This window comes from Drosophila obscura, unplaced genomic scaffold (assembly GCF_018151105.1).
Source record: "Drosophila obscura isolate BZ-5 IFL unplaced genomic scaffold, ASM1815110v1 contig_192, whole genome shotgun sequence".
Classification (NCBI taxonomy): domain Eukaryota; kingdom Metazoa; phylum Arthropoda; class Insecta; order Diptera; family Drosophilidae; genus Drosophila; species Drosophila obscura.
The window spans coordinates 2,288,228-2,308,453 of record NW_024542781.1 but is presented as its reverse complement, the minus strand read 5'-3'; the positions used below and the strand labels follow the sequence as shown (position 1 = coordinate 2,308,453).

The 20,226-nt window shown below is 39.2% G+C and overlaps 1 protein-coding gene across 2 annotated transcripts in view; it reads left to right on the top strand.

Annotated features, from left to right (window-relative positions):
• Positions 1-18,917, top strand: part of LOC111074904 — a 29,412-nt gene extending 10,495 nt beyond the window's left edge. For both annotated transcript variants that reach the window (XM_022367884.2, XM_022367885.2), the window contains exons 3-4: positions 17,020-17,077; positions 17,246-18,917. In XM_022367884.2, coding sequence (XP_022223576.2) covers positions 17,020-17,077; positions 17,246-17,388 — 201 coding nt within the window. In that variant the 3' untranslated portion in view covers positions 17,389-18,917. The remainder of the gene's footprint in view (positions 1-17,019; positions 17,078-17,245) is intronic.
• The last annotated feature ends 1,309 nt before the right edge of the window (positions 18,918-20,226 follow it).

Below are 20,226 nucleotides of genomic sequence, written 5' to 3'. Positions count from 1 at the left end.
GAACATGCCAGAACCCATACGAACTGAATAAAGTAATGTGCTCGACTCCTGTCAAAGCCACTTTCCCACTTCATTGAGCATTCTCGCACACAGAAGAGAAAGCGACTCTTTCGTGTAATTTATTGCTGGAAATTTATATTATTTCTTTGCAAGACAGACAATTGCCAAGACACTAATAAAATATATTTCTTGTTTATAACTTATGAGAGGCAGCAACATGGCGCGAAAACTTAATGAAAAATGGTTTGCCCAGGAACGTGTGTATCCCCGCTCCCCATATTATGATGGGCATGCAGCTGTGACCAACTAATAACCAGGGGGCGTGACTAAACGTGCACGAACAAAACTTTTTACATAATTTTCCCCCACTCATTTCTTTTACTTTCTTTTTTTTTTGTTTTTTCTCTGCTCTGTTCTGTCTGTGTGACAACATCCACTGAAATTTTTATAAAGCTGATGCTCGGCTTACGAACCAAAGCCAAAACGGAAATCCTTAGTTTCCTTATGACAGCGACATCCTGGGACAAACCAAAAAAGCAAAAAAAAAAAAAGGCAAACCCAGAAACAGAGAAAAACTTTCGCCCGGCAACAAAAATGCGGAGAAAAGCGTAAATTTTTTTTATTAGATTTCGCTTGCAGTCACTTAAAGCGTCGGATCGGAGTCGCGTCGCGTCTCGACATTGCCCTTGGCAAATTGCTGGCTTCCGTCGCGGGTATTTTCCACTTTCCCGCGGAAGTACTGCCATATTGGCCATCGATATCGCTTCTGGGGTTATTAATTGACAGTCGGCTGCTGGTTGGGACTGCATCCAGTTGGTACTTTCCCTACAGCCATTCATATTAATCAACTGAAAAGTCAAAATGAAAATTTTTACCACCATCAATCAAGGGCCTGACGGCACCAAGGCTCAAACTTGCCAACTTTTTGGCAAAACTAAACAATATGTGAGGTGGTTGGTTGTTGTGCGACATGTTCCTCGGGGAGTGAGAATCAAAATATTTGCTTCAACTGACCCACAAAGGGGAGACACAGTAATAAATAAATCTTGCATAAAGTTTTAGAATAGATTTAGTAAGGACGAAGTTTGTGATACTCTTCATTTTAAACCCATTTTTAATTCCGTTATTCTATTCTATCAAATTATTAACTGATTATCTTAGATAAATCATTGAAGCTTAAAACTGATGTTGTTATATAAATTTTATTACATCTACCTTTCTGGTTATGATGTCTACCCCGTGAAAGGGCATCATGAAAATATAAAATTTCTTGTTCAAACTTTTTGTCAAAAACCACAATAACTTTGTCTGTTTTCCTCACATTTCCCATGACTTCCATGAGGTTGAGTCCAATGTTGGTCTCCAAACAATTTTTTTGTATTTTCCCCAAGTGTATAATGTAATTCGCTTAAAGTCCAGGACTGCGACAAGTTGAGCAAATTTACAACTTCGATATAAATTCCTTGGTTCTGAGGCTCTCTCTCTTGATCAACGTCCGTCCATCCGTTTGTCCGTGTCTCCGTTTGCCTGTAGAGGCCATGTGGGGCCATAAACGAAGCCATCGACATTGTAAGCCAAAATGTAAAGGGAAGAGGGAAGTGGTCATAGTCCGTAATAAAACGCATAAAACGGATCTGTGTAAATGGAGAATTCTGTTGCAGTTTTTACGAGTGCCAGCCTCTTCCACTCTCAATGCAATTTGGGGCATTGTCTTGCCATCTGGGTCCTCCGTGGTTCATTAGGCGTAATGGGTGTGTGCAAATTTCCTTTTTTACGGGAAAACCCAGCCCTCGGCCTTCTGGTAGAACAGTCATTAATATTAATCATTGTAAAGCCGTTTAACTCATGCGAAAAGTCATTCTTGGAACTGGAACTTATGATTACTGCTGGACTTGAGGCGAAGAACGAGTAAGAAAAGTTAGTTGGCATTCGCTAGTGGGAATCTTATTATCCTAATGTGATTTGCTCGGGTCAGGACACCTGGGATTCGTGCGACTGTCTGCTGGCTGAGTTGGGTCAGGTAATTTGCATCCTTCTAATAAAATGTACTAGAGAGCAAGACATTTTACATAATTTTTTAAGATTTCAGAAACTTGTAAATTCACTTTTGCTAGGGATCGGGTTCTACCAAGAATTTGATTGTCATGTTGTGTCTGGCGATTTCACTTACATTTGATTATTAAGTTGCACTTTTACTATTAGAATTTAACACTCAAGCTATCTATCAGTGGTTTAAAATCCCCAAAATAAGTTAATGTCTCTCCAGCTGCTGGTGTGCACTTTAAGATCCACGAAACTAAAGCGCTACTAAATCGATTAAAGTGAAAGTGAAAGGTGGCACCAGTTGCCCCTACGGTGTGCTTCCCGTTCCCCTCATTCAAGTATAGGTGGCAGTGCATGACAAGAGCGCGAAATGCGTAACAACTCGCTTCGCATTTTGTGAATGTCGAAAAATTTCAAAAGGCAAACCGTTTTACTACCGCTTGGGTGCACCTCCACTCACACAGACAGCAGCACTCGAAATCAACACGGTGGCAGGCTATAAATGTGCAACCATTTGTAGTTTTAAAGAACTAGTTCACATGTGGCGCAGGTATGGGGGAATAACAGGCAAACGATAGAGCAATGGAGACTTTAAAGATGTTTTCTATTTGCCTATGAAAGCTAAATAGAATTTAATATGCCAGATAAAACTAGCGAAGAACCTATAAATTCGAGAGCCATATCTTTGGATTCTCAGTATTCCTCAGTTTGAATCCCCAACAAATATTTTAGCATGCCTCAAAATGGTAGGAACTATACCGCAAAACCAATTCCTTGAACTAGTTCAAACCGAAACAGCACTCAGCACTGGCAGAGGGCAAACACTTTAAGGCTGCAGAATGCAATCTCTGATGAATTATTGCCTGCCAAGGTGTTGTGTCTGTTTGCCCATAATTCCTCCACTATCTTCTGTTTCTCTTCTCTGCCAATTCCTCTCAGATCCGATGGTCTTTCAACACAAAACGACATACTTTGCACATGCTTGTGAATGACATTTTGGCATATTTTCGCATTTTATATGCTCTCCAGCTCCGGTCATACCGTACCGTCTGGTCGGGTCGGGTCTGGTGCTGCTGGAGGATCAGGTCTTTGCTTTAAGGAAACAGCTGCCAACTGTAACCGACGGCCATGGCATGGCAGCGTTTCGCATTCATTTGAAGCAAATTTTTTGATGGTTGTGCAAGGGAATTGGATAGGGTGCGGAATGGGGGAGAACTTGGATTGTTGTGGTTGTTGGCTGGCCTTTGAATTGTGGGCTAGAAATTCCATATATGTGTTTGACTGGGCTTACTGCCTGCCTCATTCCTGGTTGGCCTGCTGCATGTGGCACAGTGTGGCATGTGTGCTGATGAGTGGCTCTGGTGGGTCCGCCTGTTTGCCTTTTCTGCGAGTGATGCCTGATATCCATCCAGGGGTATCCCTGGAGTACGAGAACGGGCTACTCACACTTGCAGCGAACAATCAAAGTCATGTTGACGTTCAATTTAGCTGCTGTTGATTTGTGTCGCAAGAATTTGGTTTTTTCAGCTCTGTCTTTTTCGGACCTGACCTCGTTCTGGGGTCTTTCGCGTCCCTGCCGTCTGCCGCTGGCCCATCCCTGACCAGTTACGCAACTATGCTTTCGCTCAAGTTTTTACGTATTTTGTTTTTTGTCCTCTGCGCAGGTACAAAAGCAACAACAAAAATTGTTTATCCGTGATTTATGGCGCGGAATTTGTGCTTACGTGGGTCCTCCCTGAAGGACTGCAGTGTGGACTCACAAGCACTTTAAGCTATTAATGCCTCGGACTAAGGTCTGAAGGATGCTGAAATATTTGTATACTTCCGGTTAAGCTGTGTGTTCCTCCAAATGGTTCATTTCTATCATTTCACTTTGTATTTTCCGCAAACATCCATCATCCGATTAGTGGGAATTTGTTCCCTTTGACATTTAAAATTTATTTTCGCAGCGGGGGGTAAATGTTATCCCCGCGCCAGAACTAAATTAATTTAAAATGTTTTCATTGTCAGGATGGAATTTGGTCATTTGATTATTTTGACCGTAAAACTAATTTGATTATTTAATTATTTTTTGGTGGAATGCAATGTGAAACATTTGAAATTGAAATAAAATTCTTTTTGTTTGGATGGATAATCCTAGAGTTCTCAATTTAAGCGCACAGATAACTGACTATATAATGTATAAAACGCGTATTTAGAAAATATTTTTTAGCAAATAACATCCAAAATGGGTATGCTGTCTCTGAAACGTTCGGATTTAGCAGGTGCCACGTCTTATTCCTGACTATTATGAGTTATTGAAACGAGACTCTTGGGATTTCGTATTCCTCAGTTCAAGACTCTTTTCTTCGTTTATCCTTCTTCTTTTCATTTCAAATCAAATCGGGTTCACAATTGTATGTATGTATGAAGATGATTGCTTTTCTAACAGCAGTAGTTAACGGCTAAGGGACTACATTTTGTTGGGTTTATTTATGCAGTCGATTGGATTTATGGACCTCAACCAGGCTGGCGATTATCATATTTCATTGTTTGGCCAGAAAGCAGGCACAGAAATGTTTATGGCCAAAAACCAACTGGCATCATTTATCAGCTGCAATCCAAAGCCATTTAATGGTAGCGCCTGCCACGCCTTATGACCACCAGCTCAACCCAACTGACTCAACCGCTTTCCAGCCCCTCGTTACTCGGCTCAAAAGTCAAACCGCAGAGATTTGAGTATATAAAATAGCGCATTATTTGCAGGCGGCTACTGCTAATGCATGATATTAAGTGGAAGCGAGAAAGATGGAAATAGAAGTTGGAGTGCTGGAGGGAGATATTCTCCATAAATCTGGCCAAAGCACATTAAAATATTTCAAAGATTTGAGCCAAAAAAAGGAACCTAAAGCTAAGCGGCTCTCACTGCAGTTCCATACAGAAAATGCTGAGCAGGCGCTGGCAATGGAAAATGGGCAAAATAAATGTACAAGATAATAGAAATGCAATGCCATGGAAAAAAAGCAAAAAGAGCAGCTGCCAGGCAGGAAAAACAAAACAGGAAGGAGCACATGAAAAAATGCAGAGGAGGGAAAAAAAATAGTAGAGCAACTAAATTCCTTTTAAGATAGAACAACTGAGAAAAACAACGCAAATTATGTGGTTTTGCGGAGAGTCACTTTCCATACAGTGGGTGGAGGTGAGTAATTCATGATGTGAGTTCATTTGAATAACTGCTTTTGTTGTGAGTTGGAAACCCTCTCCAAGGGAAAAATGAGGCACTTTTGATTCTTAAGTTGATTGAGTGAGCCTTCATGAATATGGCAACTGAGTGGATTTATTTGAGCCATAAATGTTGCGATGATTGAGAGTAACACATTATGATTAATGCTCGTACTACTACCTTCATATCAACTCCATTTGACAATTTCACTCCTGAAGGAGTTCGGTTCTTCTTTTTTTTTTACATTGTTACCCTTCTCTGGAAGCTCCATGTAAATATGAATATAAATAAGCATGGAAGTGGATATGAGTATGAGTATATGGGTGTGGCACATAATTGAACTGATTGACGTGCACACAAAAACGGCTTAGAAGCAGATAATTTGAATAGAAGCCGCGACACACAATGCCATTGTCTGTCTTTGTGAAAGTGTCGAGAAGCTGCTTTGCCTTTTGCAACTGCAACAAGAATAATTGACAGCATTGTTGTGCCATGGTAGACACGAAATACATGGTATGTGTGCACAGTGGTAACTCATTTAAGCGAACACTTAACGATTCTCTGCGGTTGATTTATAGGGAAAAGTTTTTGCAGAAGTTTTCTCACTGTACTATAAATTAAATGAAATTGCGCAACGCATTTGGAATTCTGAATCGCTGGAGTGTCAACTGTGTGGTAAAACTCTGAGTGTCATATCTGTTCTTTTGTCTCTCTCTTTTTTTTGTGCCTCATGGCCCTGCCACAAGCAGCTTTGTGATGCCAAGCAGATTCCGGCACGTATTTGACAAGTTAGAATGTGTGTCTTGATGCATAAGTACGAGCATATGCAGAGTACTTATATGTGAATGGCACCTAAAGAGTATGCAACATAAATTGTGCAAATTACAATAAATTGCCGCATTCAAGTGCCTGAATATATGGGGATAATATGGCCATCCAATTTGTTACATTTTATATCCATGTCATGCGATGCGATAAACGTGGCAAGATGTTAAATATACGATGGGAAATACCGCACTCTAATCAGCCCTGTAGACTGCATTGTGCTTGCGGTTGGGCAGCATTAACTAAACCTGTGACATGCCAGCTAGTTGGGAGCTATGACTGCATGTTCTACTGGGGACTAATGTGGAAAATGTTTTGGTGGAAGACAAATCATAAGGGAAAATCCCGAAAACAGTTTAAGGGAATAAGTATATCATCGTTAATTGCAGAACCTTTACGAAAATTAAGCTGTGAGCCTAAGTCGCATTATTAATCGGGCAAAGGACTAACATTCTAGAGAGGAAATTTTTTTCACGCTTTTATATTTCTGGTTAATGAAAAAATGTATTCAGGGTTAATTAATTTTAATGAGCACGAGCGACATACTAGGACTTTCGCTTGGTTCGTTGACAAACGACAAACAATAACAGCGATAATATGAAGTAATAAAAGTGTGGCAAACAAATGCCTGTATATTGTAATTACCAAGTGGTTTTCCATGTTCCATGTTCGACCTTGTGGCCGGGCAGGGACAGCAAAAAAGCGAAAAGGAAAACAGAACAAAATGGTTGCCAGCTGGAGTTGAAAATTTGATGTCGTAAATCACACACGAAAATTGTGACACTCGTTAATTTTAACGCTCGAATGTCACTCTCTCCGAGGCGGCCACCACTCTACCCGGCTCTCTGTGTGTTTGCCACATGCCGTACCAAATGCTCATTTATCATCCAAATCCACTTTGCTTGGGGACATACTTTTCAGACTCGGATCCGCATTGTTGGGGCTATACTTTCAGTTAATCTGTGACAATTTAAACTTTTTGAATTGAATCAATTAAAAGAGAGACAGGCCCCGAATTAGGGATAGCAAAACATAGAGTTTTCCAAATAAAATATTCCTATCACATGTCAACCGAAACCCAAAGAAACAAACTAAATTAATTAGCGGCAAGAGATTCCTCCACTTCACTGTGATTCAGTGGGAAAGTTTCTACCTCTAGTGAAAAATAGGTTACAAAACCAAACAACGAAAACTATAAATAACGAAATACCTGCAAGAGTTGCGCGCAAATTTCATTAGAACATTTTCTTACAACAAAATTGTCGTGAAAGTTCTTCCACGAACGTGGAAAAACGCCTGAGAACACATCTGGCTGTACACGATACATACATATGTATATATATATGTATGTTCATAGGGGTGGTTGACTGTGCACTTTGCTATGGTCGAGATGTTTCGAAGGGCAACCACTATGACCTGAACCAAATAAAGTTTCCAATTGCTTGGTAATTTCTTTTGCAGTGTGGATGCCAACAATCGCACAAGGCCATTGTCAAATTAACACTTTAATTTCCCCTAATGCAACGTAGCAACAATCAATCAGTCATTCAGTCACTCAGTGCCTTCGTTTATCAGTCTGTTCTCAAGAAAAACTTGAAATTTGGGAGTCTCATACGTCCATGATGATGACAAGAAATGAGATGATGATGCTCGTCCTTTTTGGGGGTGATTGATTGTATAATTGATTGATTGATTATAGCTACAGCGGAGACCCTTGGTATCCACCCCATCTAAAGTATTTTTCTCTATTTTACTTATGTAAATATTATGGCAATGTTTTTCGCCTGAGAAATTATGCTTAACAATCAACAAAGGTGCTGAAATGACTGTGAGGGCTTATATTTACATTGCTAGCCCCAGGGAAATTAGCAACACATTTCAAACTCACAGAATCAAATACGCAAACAAACACATGCATTTTTAGTTAAATTTTATTGAAAATAAACATTCCGAAACACTCCGGAAAGTAAACACAAAATCCATGGTATGAAAACCAATATTGACTTTGGAAAATATCCGTTTTATGCAATTTATGGATTGGTCAGGTCTGAATTTATGGGCTAATCTACCATTGTGAGTTTTCAATGCTCTAGCAAATTTGTTTGGTTAAGTTCGAAGGTGGTGTGGCACGATACACCTTCCACCGATGCTTTTTGATAACAAATCCATTCCCATGTATGTATGTATGCAAAAAACCATCGGTATAAAAAATATGGTGTAAAAGCACTACGTTTGGATAATTTTAAGTTTAAGCCAAATCAGAATCCTTTTTATTTGCATATTAAAATAGGTAAGGCAGAGAAGTGTCCAACATTCTGCAGTCATTTCGTATTTAATGCGGCAATTATAAAACAATTAACTCTCATAAATCTGTTTCGAATTTAAATGGTATGTAATTGAAGCACATAAACACAAGCACTTAAACCCACTGAGCTCTCAAGCCTTTTTGGGTCACATGGCGTATACGCAATACATTTTTGTTCATCTTGCATACTTTGTGGCGGTCCGTGTGTAATTAATTACAGATTCTTCTCCGCTTCGGTATTCATGTGGAAAAATGTCCCCCACTCAAACCACATGCCGGACCCCGAGTGCCGCATAAACACCCGACATTAATCAAGTTTTGTTGCAAATTAATTTGCCAAAGGTTTCTTTGGATCGGAGGAAGGCGACGGCCGTACGTACAGTTGCCTACGGTAAATTGGCAGCCATAAATTAGGCTGTAGGGGTTCCGAGTAGGCTTCCGCATAATTGTCAACGTGCTCCGTGCGTCAACAGTTCGATGAAATTAGCACAATCCAATCGAATGCCAGGCAATCGCAGATCATTTACACTTGAGCAGTTCTCCAAGAAGCCGTTCGCCAGCTGGCTACGTGCCAGCCTGCCAGGAGGCTGTATCGTAATGGGTAGAGCACTGGGTGGTGCTATAGCTGATGGTGTGGGTGAGGCCTCGGCTGAGGTCGTAGCGTCGTCATTTATCAAATTTAATTACCTCACCCTGCCGTCTGGGCGATACGTACAAGTTTCCGCATCGTTCGAAATTAACGCAAATTAATGCAAGCAAAGTTTGTCGTTTTCGCTCACGTAGACAAAACTTGGGGGACGTGCAGTTTGGCAAAACTAAATGTGCTTATTGAATTCGCTCATCGTTAACTATGAATATTTTACAAAGAATGGGAAAAACTATTTGGCAAATAAGTTTCGCCCCCTCCAAATTTTTCTGTGGAAATCAATATTCCCTTAACTATTGCATATAATTGAAACTATATTTCTGCTTTCTCTAATGGTACTCTGTGACCCAAGAAATCAGACCTGCGTTACAGTCACTCAAGGAGCACTGTCTCTGGTGGGTTGGAGACCCCATCAACATGCAATATTGCATCATGCATCATCATGTTTCTCGAATCATGAGCTCAACTACACAGTTTGACTCTGACAAGAGACCGTAGCATCCACTAATGGCTTACTCTTGCCCCGACTGAACCACATACTCGCACATCCATTGAGGGCACTACATGCTTCCCCCACTCTCTTATTTTCGGTGTCAATTACATGTTGACATGCCGCCAGCTGCAGCTGCACAAGAGACGGCAATGTAGCCATTCGAACGGGATGGCAGTCATAAGCAGACCCAGAATCTAGTTGAACAAGACCACTTGTAAAATATTTCAAGATTCATGGCAAATAAAACTAAGCAAAACTATTTTTGAAAGTATAAATGAAAATGTAAGGAGGTGAGAGTCTTCTTTATGTTTGGTTCTTCCTCTTGAATGTACATATAAAAACAATTGAAATAAGGTCAGAAAACTTTCCGGAAATGAGATTTATTATCCCAAAACATGATACTTGGGTTTTGCTTGGTTTGATTCTTATAAAAGTACACATTTTAAATGTCAGTTGACAAGACTAGGCCTAGCAGAGGGTATTATATGGTTTCGTAAAATTTTTGACAGCCTTCTTTTTGGCTTCACGAACTTTAAAGGTCAAACTTCCAATATTGAATCTATATTATATGGGTAAGAAAACTGTCGTTTGGGAGAGCCAAGTGTAAGAGATTTTTAAACCATTTAGTTCCCATTAAAACGATCGCTTTAAAAGGGTATATGAAGCCTCGATCCCCGAGACTGTACTTTCATTCTTGTTGCTATGAAGAAGTTTTTCCAATCGATATGGCTTAGGGGGAGATACATACAGACTCAATGTGTGCGTAAGGACTGCGGGAAAAGGAAAAGGGATATGCAGTCTTCTTATCTGTGTCTTATGCAGTTTTGTAGTTTTTATCGCCTGTGCACTTGATTATGTACAATATTTGCTTCCTGTAACAGCTGTGTGTATGGCGGTGCTTTCTCTGTTCTCTTCTAGTATTTCCTCTGCAGAGGCAATTGCAGCTGCCATTGTTTGCCACATGCCACACCACTGGAGGCATTCAAGTATCGGCATAATGGCTGTGAGATAAGTGTGCCGGCCAGTCGCAGCTTTTTGCACACGCCTGGCGATGCCATTGTAAATAAATGACAATACATCCGGCTACCGATTGTCTGTGCAAGTGACCGACTCTGTCGGTTCAGTGCTAACCATTATGTGCTGCAAATAGCCGCAAATGCAACTGCTGTTATTGCCCCTTCGTTAGCCCAGATTTGTGTGTTTTTTGGCTATTGCCAGTTATCGGCAGTCAGGCAGAACTTATTGCATGTCACACAAATCGTTTTGCCAGTCTAAACTAAAAAACCTAACAAGATATTTTCATTGCGGCTTATGGGTTATTGGGTCTTGGGGTGGTCTTAAGCAGCTGCTTGTGGCACTTTTGTATTCCCAGGTCATCAGCGATTTTCCCTTTTTTATTTGTCTATAAGGTAAAGGCGATGTGGGTCAACAGCTTTGACTTGGGATTTGACTTGGGCCAAAAGGTGAACCAGACAATGATAAAGGTTCTATTCGTTTAACCAATTGAATATCATCCAAAATGAGGCGTCATCTTTTGAGTTGGGATTTTGGCGATGATGTGACATTAAGTTGGACAGCTTTGAACCTTTATGGTCTGAATAATTCTCGTTCTTATGCTTATGTTCCAGAAGAGCTCATGCTGGCTTATTATAAAATTGCTTTTCTTATACAAGTATTTACCAGAAATCTAAATAAAATAAAAAAAATTTTCAATGACACAGCATATTTTCCAGGAGTATGCAATTAAATTTTATGACTTCTGCCTTTTCTAAAGTATTTTGCAAAGTGGGGGGTACAAAATGTGCAAAAGTCATAATAATGTAATTCCAAGCGTTTGAGTGCTGGGACAATGACCCAGACCGAACTGACTTAAAGGCTATCATTTCCATTCAAAGTAAAAGAGATAGGGTCTGGTTGGGTTGATGGTTTGCCTTAATGCGGGGAATTGTGGCTTAGTCTTATTCTAACGCAATTTCATTACACAATAGTCTGCCTCGTGATATATAAATTAAAATAAGATTGCACTCCTATAGATTAATTTCAGATAAAGATATGTGGCTGGTTTCAATTTCTGTCCAACACTAGCATTCCTTTGGTTGAACTTTAACCTACACACACGATGACCTCAATTCAAATTTAGACAAATCTCTTTTTGATTGTTGCTGTTATCCAGATAAGTGTTATATATACTCGCAAGCTGAGCCACAACCCGACTGGCCTGGATGTTAGTCAGTAGCTAAATCAGTTTATTGCATTACGTATACGCCCCGCGGCCAAAAATATAAACCCCATAAAGGCTTACATATATATGTATATATGATGTGTGGATATATGTATGTGTCTGTATGAATTTTCGGTGGATGGAGCGTCATTTTATTTAAAATTCCTCTCTGTCCAGTTGTTGGTGTTGGGAATGGCATGGCATGGCATGGTTTGCATGTAACAACAAATTGCACTCACAAAAAGCGTTTGCAGGCTGCTCGCTTTGTGCATCTTGACTCTGCTGGCTGCCGTTGCTTGCCTCTTGGATGGCTGCCTGCCTCATGACTGGCCTGTCTGATGGCTGGGATTGGGCTAGGGATTCTGATGGATTTTTGAGGAATGGGAATTTACGGGGTCCTGCTGAATGAGAGAGTGCATCGTTCGCTCTTAGAGGAGAAAATCAAATTTCAGACATTTTTCTACATCTTTTTTTTTTGGTCGGATTTTTTGAGGTCTCAAAGTTAGCATTGATGAAATTGCATTTTGATAATGGAGCGGCAGGAGTGGCAACAGTATACTAGATATTTTCTGTGCCCATTGAATAGAGCAACTGAAGCGAGAGCTCAAGGCCCAAGTGGAAGAAAGGGAAGAGATGGCTTTACGCCTGTCACAACACCTGGGCACAATTTTGGCAAAATAATTGAAGGCAATGCTCAGCACAATCATACGAGTACGAGAATGAGACAAAATCGTTTTATGTAGCTTGAAAAAGTTTTTCACGAGTTCATTCTTCTTGTTCGAAAGTTTATCCTTTCAGTTTCTGCTTCTCTTTGCATTTTTCCTTGAGCCTGTTTTCCTGATCATTTTGCAAACGCTTCAATTTCATTTCGATTTGAGTGCGCCTCATTTGCTTTCCTTCGCATACACATGACTGAACGCATTGCAATTTTCACACTTTTTTGCATTATTTCATTTTGAAATTGAATTAAAGTGTTCCTTAATGAAATTGTTTTCCTTAGACATGCATAATTAATGTGTTTGGAGTGCCGTATTGAATTTCTCCATTGCAGATGCCGCCTGTCAGTTGATAGGTCACGATTTCGTAATTAATGTCACAACTGTGGCGCCTCTAAAAATATTTGAGTGGATTCCACAATTGAGTTCGTGACCAGCTTCGCTGATGGCAGATGGCAGGGGAACATTTCTGCAAGGATTTATTGAGCTTGGTAAATAAATTTTAACGAGGACATCTAAATGGTCAGCACTTGGAAGGGAATGGTGTGGTGAGGGAGTGGTGGAATGGCAAAGGCTATGATTATGAATAATTCCAGACATGGCAGAGGCTACCATAGCTCTGAATAAAATGTGTAGATTTGTTTGGATTGCAAAATATTTTACACATTTTTGGTTAAAGACATTCTTTAAAAATTTTGATAAATATTTATAAAACGGCCAAGAATTTGCATCCTTTTTCATCCTGGAGACAAATTGAGTTATTACTTTGAAATTGTGAAAAATTGTGCATCATTCCGGCGCAGGCAAAGGAAAACCAGGCATTAGTCCGCAAAAGCATTCAGGACGAGCAGACACACACACACACACACACAGGCAAGGAGCTCACATATGATTTGCAGCATGTCTAAGTATTTGAAGGAAATCATCTTCTTCCCTTTAAGATTACGCTAGCACTGACACGCCCCTACTGCTGCTCCACAGACTCTTGAAAATTTCATAAATGGCTTAAGAACGTTGTCATGATGATGGGAATGCTGCCTGCAACCTGCCTGTGTCGGTGCCACCAGGCACTCCCCCACCAGCCGCACACAATTCAAAAGTTGCCATTGCCACTGATGGCTTTGATGACGTTGTGGCTCGTTCATTTGCCACCAGTGCTCTGCCACACTTACTCCCACGATTCAATCCTTACTTTGGTTACCCTGGAAGAAGGATTTATTATATGAGGAAGATGTATTTGTATTTGTGTCCGTTTCTTGATCTTGCCATATCTCTCCTTTAGCAAGATGACAAAATCATAAGTTACCATAGGAAAGATTGCTCTTTTAGGGTATATAAAGCTTCGACCACACAGTCTTTCCTTTCATGTTCTCTTTTTGCAATGGCAGTACTTTCCCTGTCATTACTAGTTTTCTCTTACATCTTTTGGTTTTTTTTTCAGCTAGCCGTCACTTGCATGCAAAATTGAAATCATCAACGTCGTCATCAGTCGCTGTCTGCCGGGGTGAGGGCTGTGTTCAAATCAGAACTGAACAGTGATGATATAACTAGCTTAAGTAAAAGTAGCACAAAGGGGCAGGGCAACAGAAACAGAGGCAAGAACAACACTGGCAGTGAAACACTGTGGCAGGGCTCCTTGGGTGTCTCAAGATTATTGCTCTGTTCAACGCTTTCGTTTCGTGTTTTCTTTTGGGTCTAACTTTTGGCCCTAACAACCAAATAACATGCCGGGCTGCATTTTACCGTGCTGCATATTACGTAGCTGCATTCTGCTGGACGTGCTCGACAGACCATAGCCACGCCCACACGGCAGGCATTTCTTTTTCGCATTTCTTTTTTAAACTAGGCCAAATGCATAAATCGTTGGCGGGCCTGCAAGTGAAGAAGGATTCCGCTTGTAGAAAGTAAAATTTGGGAAGCGAAAGATAGAAGAGGGGTTGCGTTGGGACACCGGTTTGCTGAAGTTTACTGGAATTTCAGTGGTAAATCAGATGAGTAACTCAGAAATACTTTGGGGTTTGCAACCCCCAAGGAGACATTGGCAACCACTCCCTTTAACACTTAGTTCGCTCTATGCCACCCGAATGTTTGTCTCATGTGATTATCCCCACATTATCTTCATCAGCCGCATTACTTAGCCCTCCTACCACACAAGCAGACGCATTTTGTGGCATCACATAACATAATGAGCTTACCCTTTCTCCGCCCCTTGGGACATCTGTGGGGTTACTCAGCGCCGAGCATAAGGGGCACACATTAGCTTAAACAATGCCAACGAATCCGCAGAGTGGGGCATGTTTGGATCCAACATGTATCACTGGAATATTCTCAGTGTCGTTCCAATTTAATAAGACAACATTTGGCAAGAGCTAACGGATCGGTTGCATGGGTTTGGTGCTATCGCAGGACCTGTTACATAAACAATGAGCTGCCAATGTTCTAGCGGTGGTTACTGCAATCTTGTGGTTTTCCTGGACCCCAGGTCCTGATCCTGTGCCCAGCTGCAAATGTCATGAAATTGTTGCAGTAACAAACGGACGATGAGCACGCAAAGTCGTTAAGTGCTGCGGAATGGCTTAGCTCAGAAACTCGGATTGTTGCACATTGTCTAGCCCCTGCCGTGGCCCAGGTCACCACTCGACTCTCGAATCGATTAAGCGGTTTAGAGTGCCCCATAAGCTGCCTCGGCAGACTGCTTGGTTGCCTGCCTCCTGCTTCCTGTTGTGAACACGTGTTTTGTAGTGCCTATCCCGGGGCGTACATACATATGTATGTGTGTGGGTAGATGTATTGCTGGTTGAAAGTTCCTGGTTGCAGGTGCAGGTGCATTGTTGTCGAGCTGTGGCTGGAGAATAACACTCAGTGCACACACCTTGGGTAATTATTGAACAGGTTTATTATTTGCTTAATGGACCGTAAGGCGTTGGCGTTGCCTACTTACGGGAGCCCCATTTTTCAATTAACTCGTGAGTTCAACAAAAGATTTATAATGGTGCACACGAAGGAGTGTGTGCTAGCGCACTTTATGTCTCTCTGTCAGCCCGCCGACTATCTTCATGTCATCTGTGTGTTTAGTGTCCCTTTCTTATGTTGCCATAAACTTTAATGTCGGGTATATATATATGCTAAAAACCAGCTTGTGCAGCTCATGTGGTGTGGGTTTACTTTGGTTTGGGAACACTGGTTGGGTCGGGCTGCAAGTACATGACGGGGTCGTTGTATGATGTGTTTTATGTGTGTTTCTTTGGAGCAGGACTCCAGGGGTGCTCTCTAGTTGAGCTCACGAATTTGTCGTTAAAATAGCATCAAAAGTTGGTTTAGAATACAATACACAAATCCTTGATGACACTTTGATTGTGTGCCGGAATGGGTGGATAGATGTACGCCCCATATGTGGGTATCCCTGAGTGAAATAAATAATTCTTTTAGAACAGACATACGGAATTACCCATGCTCTCGCTTTGCCAAAATCAAAGTGGGGCAACTTCTTTAGGGGGGTTTTGTTTGAGGATTGTTTTAAGGATTGATTGAAATCGGCTTGGGTCAGCAAAGTACTTAAGATACTTTACTTATAGCCTACATATAATTACGGGTACAGAACACACATCGTATCGTACGACCCACATCGTATCGTACGACCCACAAAGTTGTTTTGTTTTCCAAGTTTTATATTAATCCTATTCCCCATCCGAAATTATTCTCATAAAAATGTTTATGGTCATACTCAAACCTACAAATGTCTGTGGTTTTTATGGGCTATATTTATCTTAAGGCCGGCATATTTTAAGTTTATGGTTCCATCTTTGTTATAGTTCTCAAGCCTCAAGCTCTCAAGCCATTGAGCCTATAAACGTTAGTCCGGACGATTTAAAATGCTTGTTCTCAATGACTAATTAGTTAATATGCTGATAATTGTGTTCAATTTATGACAAAATACAATTTATGTCAACAAATTAAGTGTAAATTTAATTAAAAAATCACAAAGTAATGAGAAATGTTTAACTGTGTGTCTGTTTTGTATGAGTTAATTTATGTAGTTACAGCATTTTAAGCTTTAGAGATGTATGGATTTTATGCAAATATTATGCCACAACCTGTTTTTTAATATAAAAAATATAACAATCGATCGAAATGTCTTGATTCAAGGTATTATAGGACTACCTCATTTGTATAATCGTTCAAAACATGACAAAGAAAACTTCCCGTACTATCATTAATTACATTTGAAGAGTTATCTTTATGTAAAAACCATAACATTGCCTGACACTAATTTGCGGTTGAGGGCAGTTAATAAAATATTCATATTTAATTGATAAAAATCAATACTAAATTTGATATTTATTCACTTGAATGCGAGTATGTGTCTACATATCCGATTTTCCATTATAAATCGACAAATAAACACACACACTCAAACACGGATAAATGCCATTCATACGCCATGTTGTCCAACGGACACTTCTATCCACAACTGGACTTTGTTGGTATTTAATTAACCTTTCATGAATATGATTTCAAATGGCAGTTTTGTGTAAAATTTACATATTTTTCATTGACTTCCTTTTCAGAAATACGTTAGTGAGCTGTCGACCGTTCGCGATTGTGCCACCGAGTGTGTGGAGAAAGGTGAGTGGCGAGTCAACTATAGTGATCAATTTAATTCTCTTAATTGAACTATATATTGTGAAATGTTCATCTGAAAGTCACATTCAAATTAAATGTGGTCAACCATTTTTGCTGACCAAATCCTCAGCTAATTTTGTATTATTATTATTCCGTTTCTTTGATGGTTAGAAATTTGGGAGACCCAAACATATTGCTGCACCGAGGATGGTTGTAATTCTGGCACCCATTTGGCCTACTCTGTCATCTTGTTGACCCTGCCTTTCCTGTCGATCTGGCCCACAGCCGTCGATCTCTGGAACTTGAGGCGTTAGGTTGAACAATCGTTCAGATGATTCACACTCTCATTTGTTACTTTTTCATTTATGAACCTATTTTTAATTACAAAAAATGTATAAAAATTCAAATGTTTAGCATTTATATTGAGTTTCAAAAACAAACACGAAAAATAAATTCTGTGAACGGGACCTAAAGAACTAAATAAAACAACAAAAAAATAACATTTCGATGAAAATTAAACCATTCGAACCTGTTTTGATGTGACTTAGAAACTCATATGATTACAAAACTAATTATGCATATATATGAATATGTTGCAATATATATTTACTGTTAATATTTTGTGGCTTTGTATTTCTGACTGTCTTCCCAAAATGCACTACTATAATATCTGAATAAAAAGAATAATGACAAAACTCTTGAAACCAAAAAAAAATACTAATTGTTAAAATATTAAATAGAAGAAAATGCAACGTAAGCAACACTAACTAAATCGTATTACATAACTATAAAATCGAATGCCAAAAATGAATTAGATATTACAAGAGATGAAAAACAAAAAATGTTGAGAGAAAGAAAACCAGTATTGTCTGTAAGAAAAATGCCAGCTGTCAAAAGTACATAAAGAAATGTAATAACATTGAGACGTTAAATATATATATATACAAATATAAAATTTTTAGCGTCGTTGAATGCATTACGATTTCACATTTCATAAACATTAATAAATATATTACACCTAAGAACAAAGAACAAAAAGCGAAAGTAGAAATAAATCATGGTTAAGTGTTTGCATTATAATTTCTATAAATATCCACAAATATTACGCAAATGTCAAAGTCACAGTGCGTTTATTTTGGGGTCTGTGACTTTGCACTTTGTACAAGTAATATTTGCTGGATACTCTATTATATGTTGTTCCTTTTGCCCGAAGATGAGAGGCGCCTAAAATTTGAAAATATCTAGCACTCATGCAAATATATGTAACTTTAAGGTGATATGAATTATCATAACGAAAAGCAAGCAAACCTTCACTCCACTGTTCATGAAATTCTAAATTATATATTAATAGTAAAGGAATACTAACAAAAATCCATTGATAGCCAAAGAAGAGAAGATATTTGTAGCAGTTTGATGAAGTGTAACACAATGCGGAAAACCGTAGGTAAAGCAAAAACCAATTACTAGAATTATTTAGAATTATCAAGCGAGAGTTTAGTGAACCCAAAGTGTATTACCATGAAAGTTCTAAGCGATTTTCTTATAGAGCACTTATGCGATTCCATTTTTAATTATTTACAATTAATATAATATGAACATTTTAAATGATAAATACTTATAAAAATATATTTAAACAATGCATATGATATATACAACATACATAGAGACTAGATCTAAGGGCTTTCCACTATATTAAAAGCAAACAAAAAGTGTGAATAAAAACAGAACAAATACACACATAAAAGAATGTTAAATGTTAGTTCCTCAAAACCAAAGCAGCTTGTGTATTTAAAGCTCGCCGTTCTGTTTATTAATTTGCATAAAAATTACAAATTTAATGCTTAATGAAATCGGTAAACCGGATTTTCCATTTAATTGTATTACCAAAGGAAAATCGTCTCTGACATTTTGCCAATTAATGTGTCAAATATTCTGTCCGCTTGGACCACATTTTATGCAATTATATGTATCATTTAACATTCACCTCGAAATTAATGATTTTCCGTTGCAAGACCCACCCTACGCTACTAGAAATACTGGTTATTCCAATTGCAATTACAACACTAATAATAATTGTATTATATATGGTACATGTATTTCCAATAAAATTTTCATTTAATTTTTAGTAATAAACTTCAATAAAACAAACAAAAAAGGTATAAATTTCGTTTTATTCCATGGAACAAATAATTTGTATAAATGAGACTAATTTCTCAAGTGCCGCTTCTTGGCGAAGTCTCTCCAAAAGTCTCTAAAACTGGAGCAGAACAAAAAGAGTAATGGCTAAAAGTAGGGCCTTGGCTGAGAGAATTATTTCAGAGTTCAACAAGGCCATAAATATTTGTCTCTCCGGGAGAGCTTCCATTTTGTGAATTGAGGGATTTAATGTTCTGTCGTCATACACTTGGGGAATATTACATTGCTATGGAAAAACTTTCATTAATGTTGCTGTTATTTATACATATCTAAGAAGAAATAATATAGGGGAAATCTAGACCAAAACAAAAATTTGTTTGTCCTTGTAAAGGATGCATTTTTTTAAATAAATTAAAATTCCATTTCTCAACAAACTTCAACTGCCCACTCGCGACTTAACCTTTCCACCAGTTAAAACTCAAAATGCTATTTCTGTTATCCCAACAAAATAAATGTAGAAAAAAATGAACAACCACTGAGTTCTGCTAATGTTTGTGCGCTCAGCGTTCGGTAATCCGGATAAGCCACGCATTTTACATATCGTTGTGTCAAACAGAAAAAGTGGTCGGCTATCGGCTGTGGGTTCGACTCGACTGCCCCAACGGAAAGCGTTGTACAGTTCCCAAGCTTAGGGCGAGGCTTAACAAACAAATTCGTGATGTAAAAATTGAAAGCGAAATGTACGTTTTGTGTCAGCAAAGGATTTCATGCAATTACGCGTCGCGGCAGCAAGTGAAAAAGGATTCTGCCATAAATATCCAAATAAATTCAACCCTGAACATGACAAACGGATTAAGTCACGAGGCATGCCACAACCGAGGGCAAAAGTGAATTGCCAGGCGCTTGATTAAGACGAAGTCTGAATCATGGGGGGCTGTTTCAGTGGTGCACTGCTCCATTAGCATGGCCAGCGACTACTCAAGTGGCAGTTGAGGTATTCCCCAAGACAAAGGCAA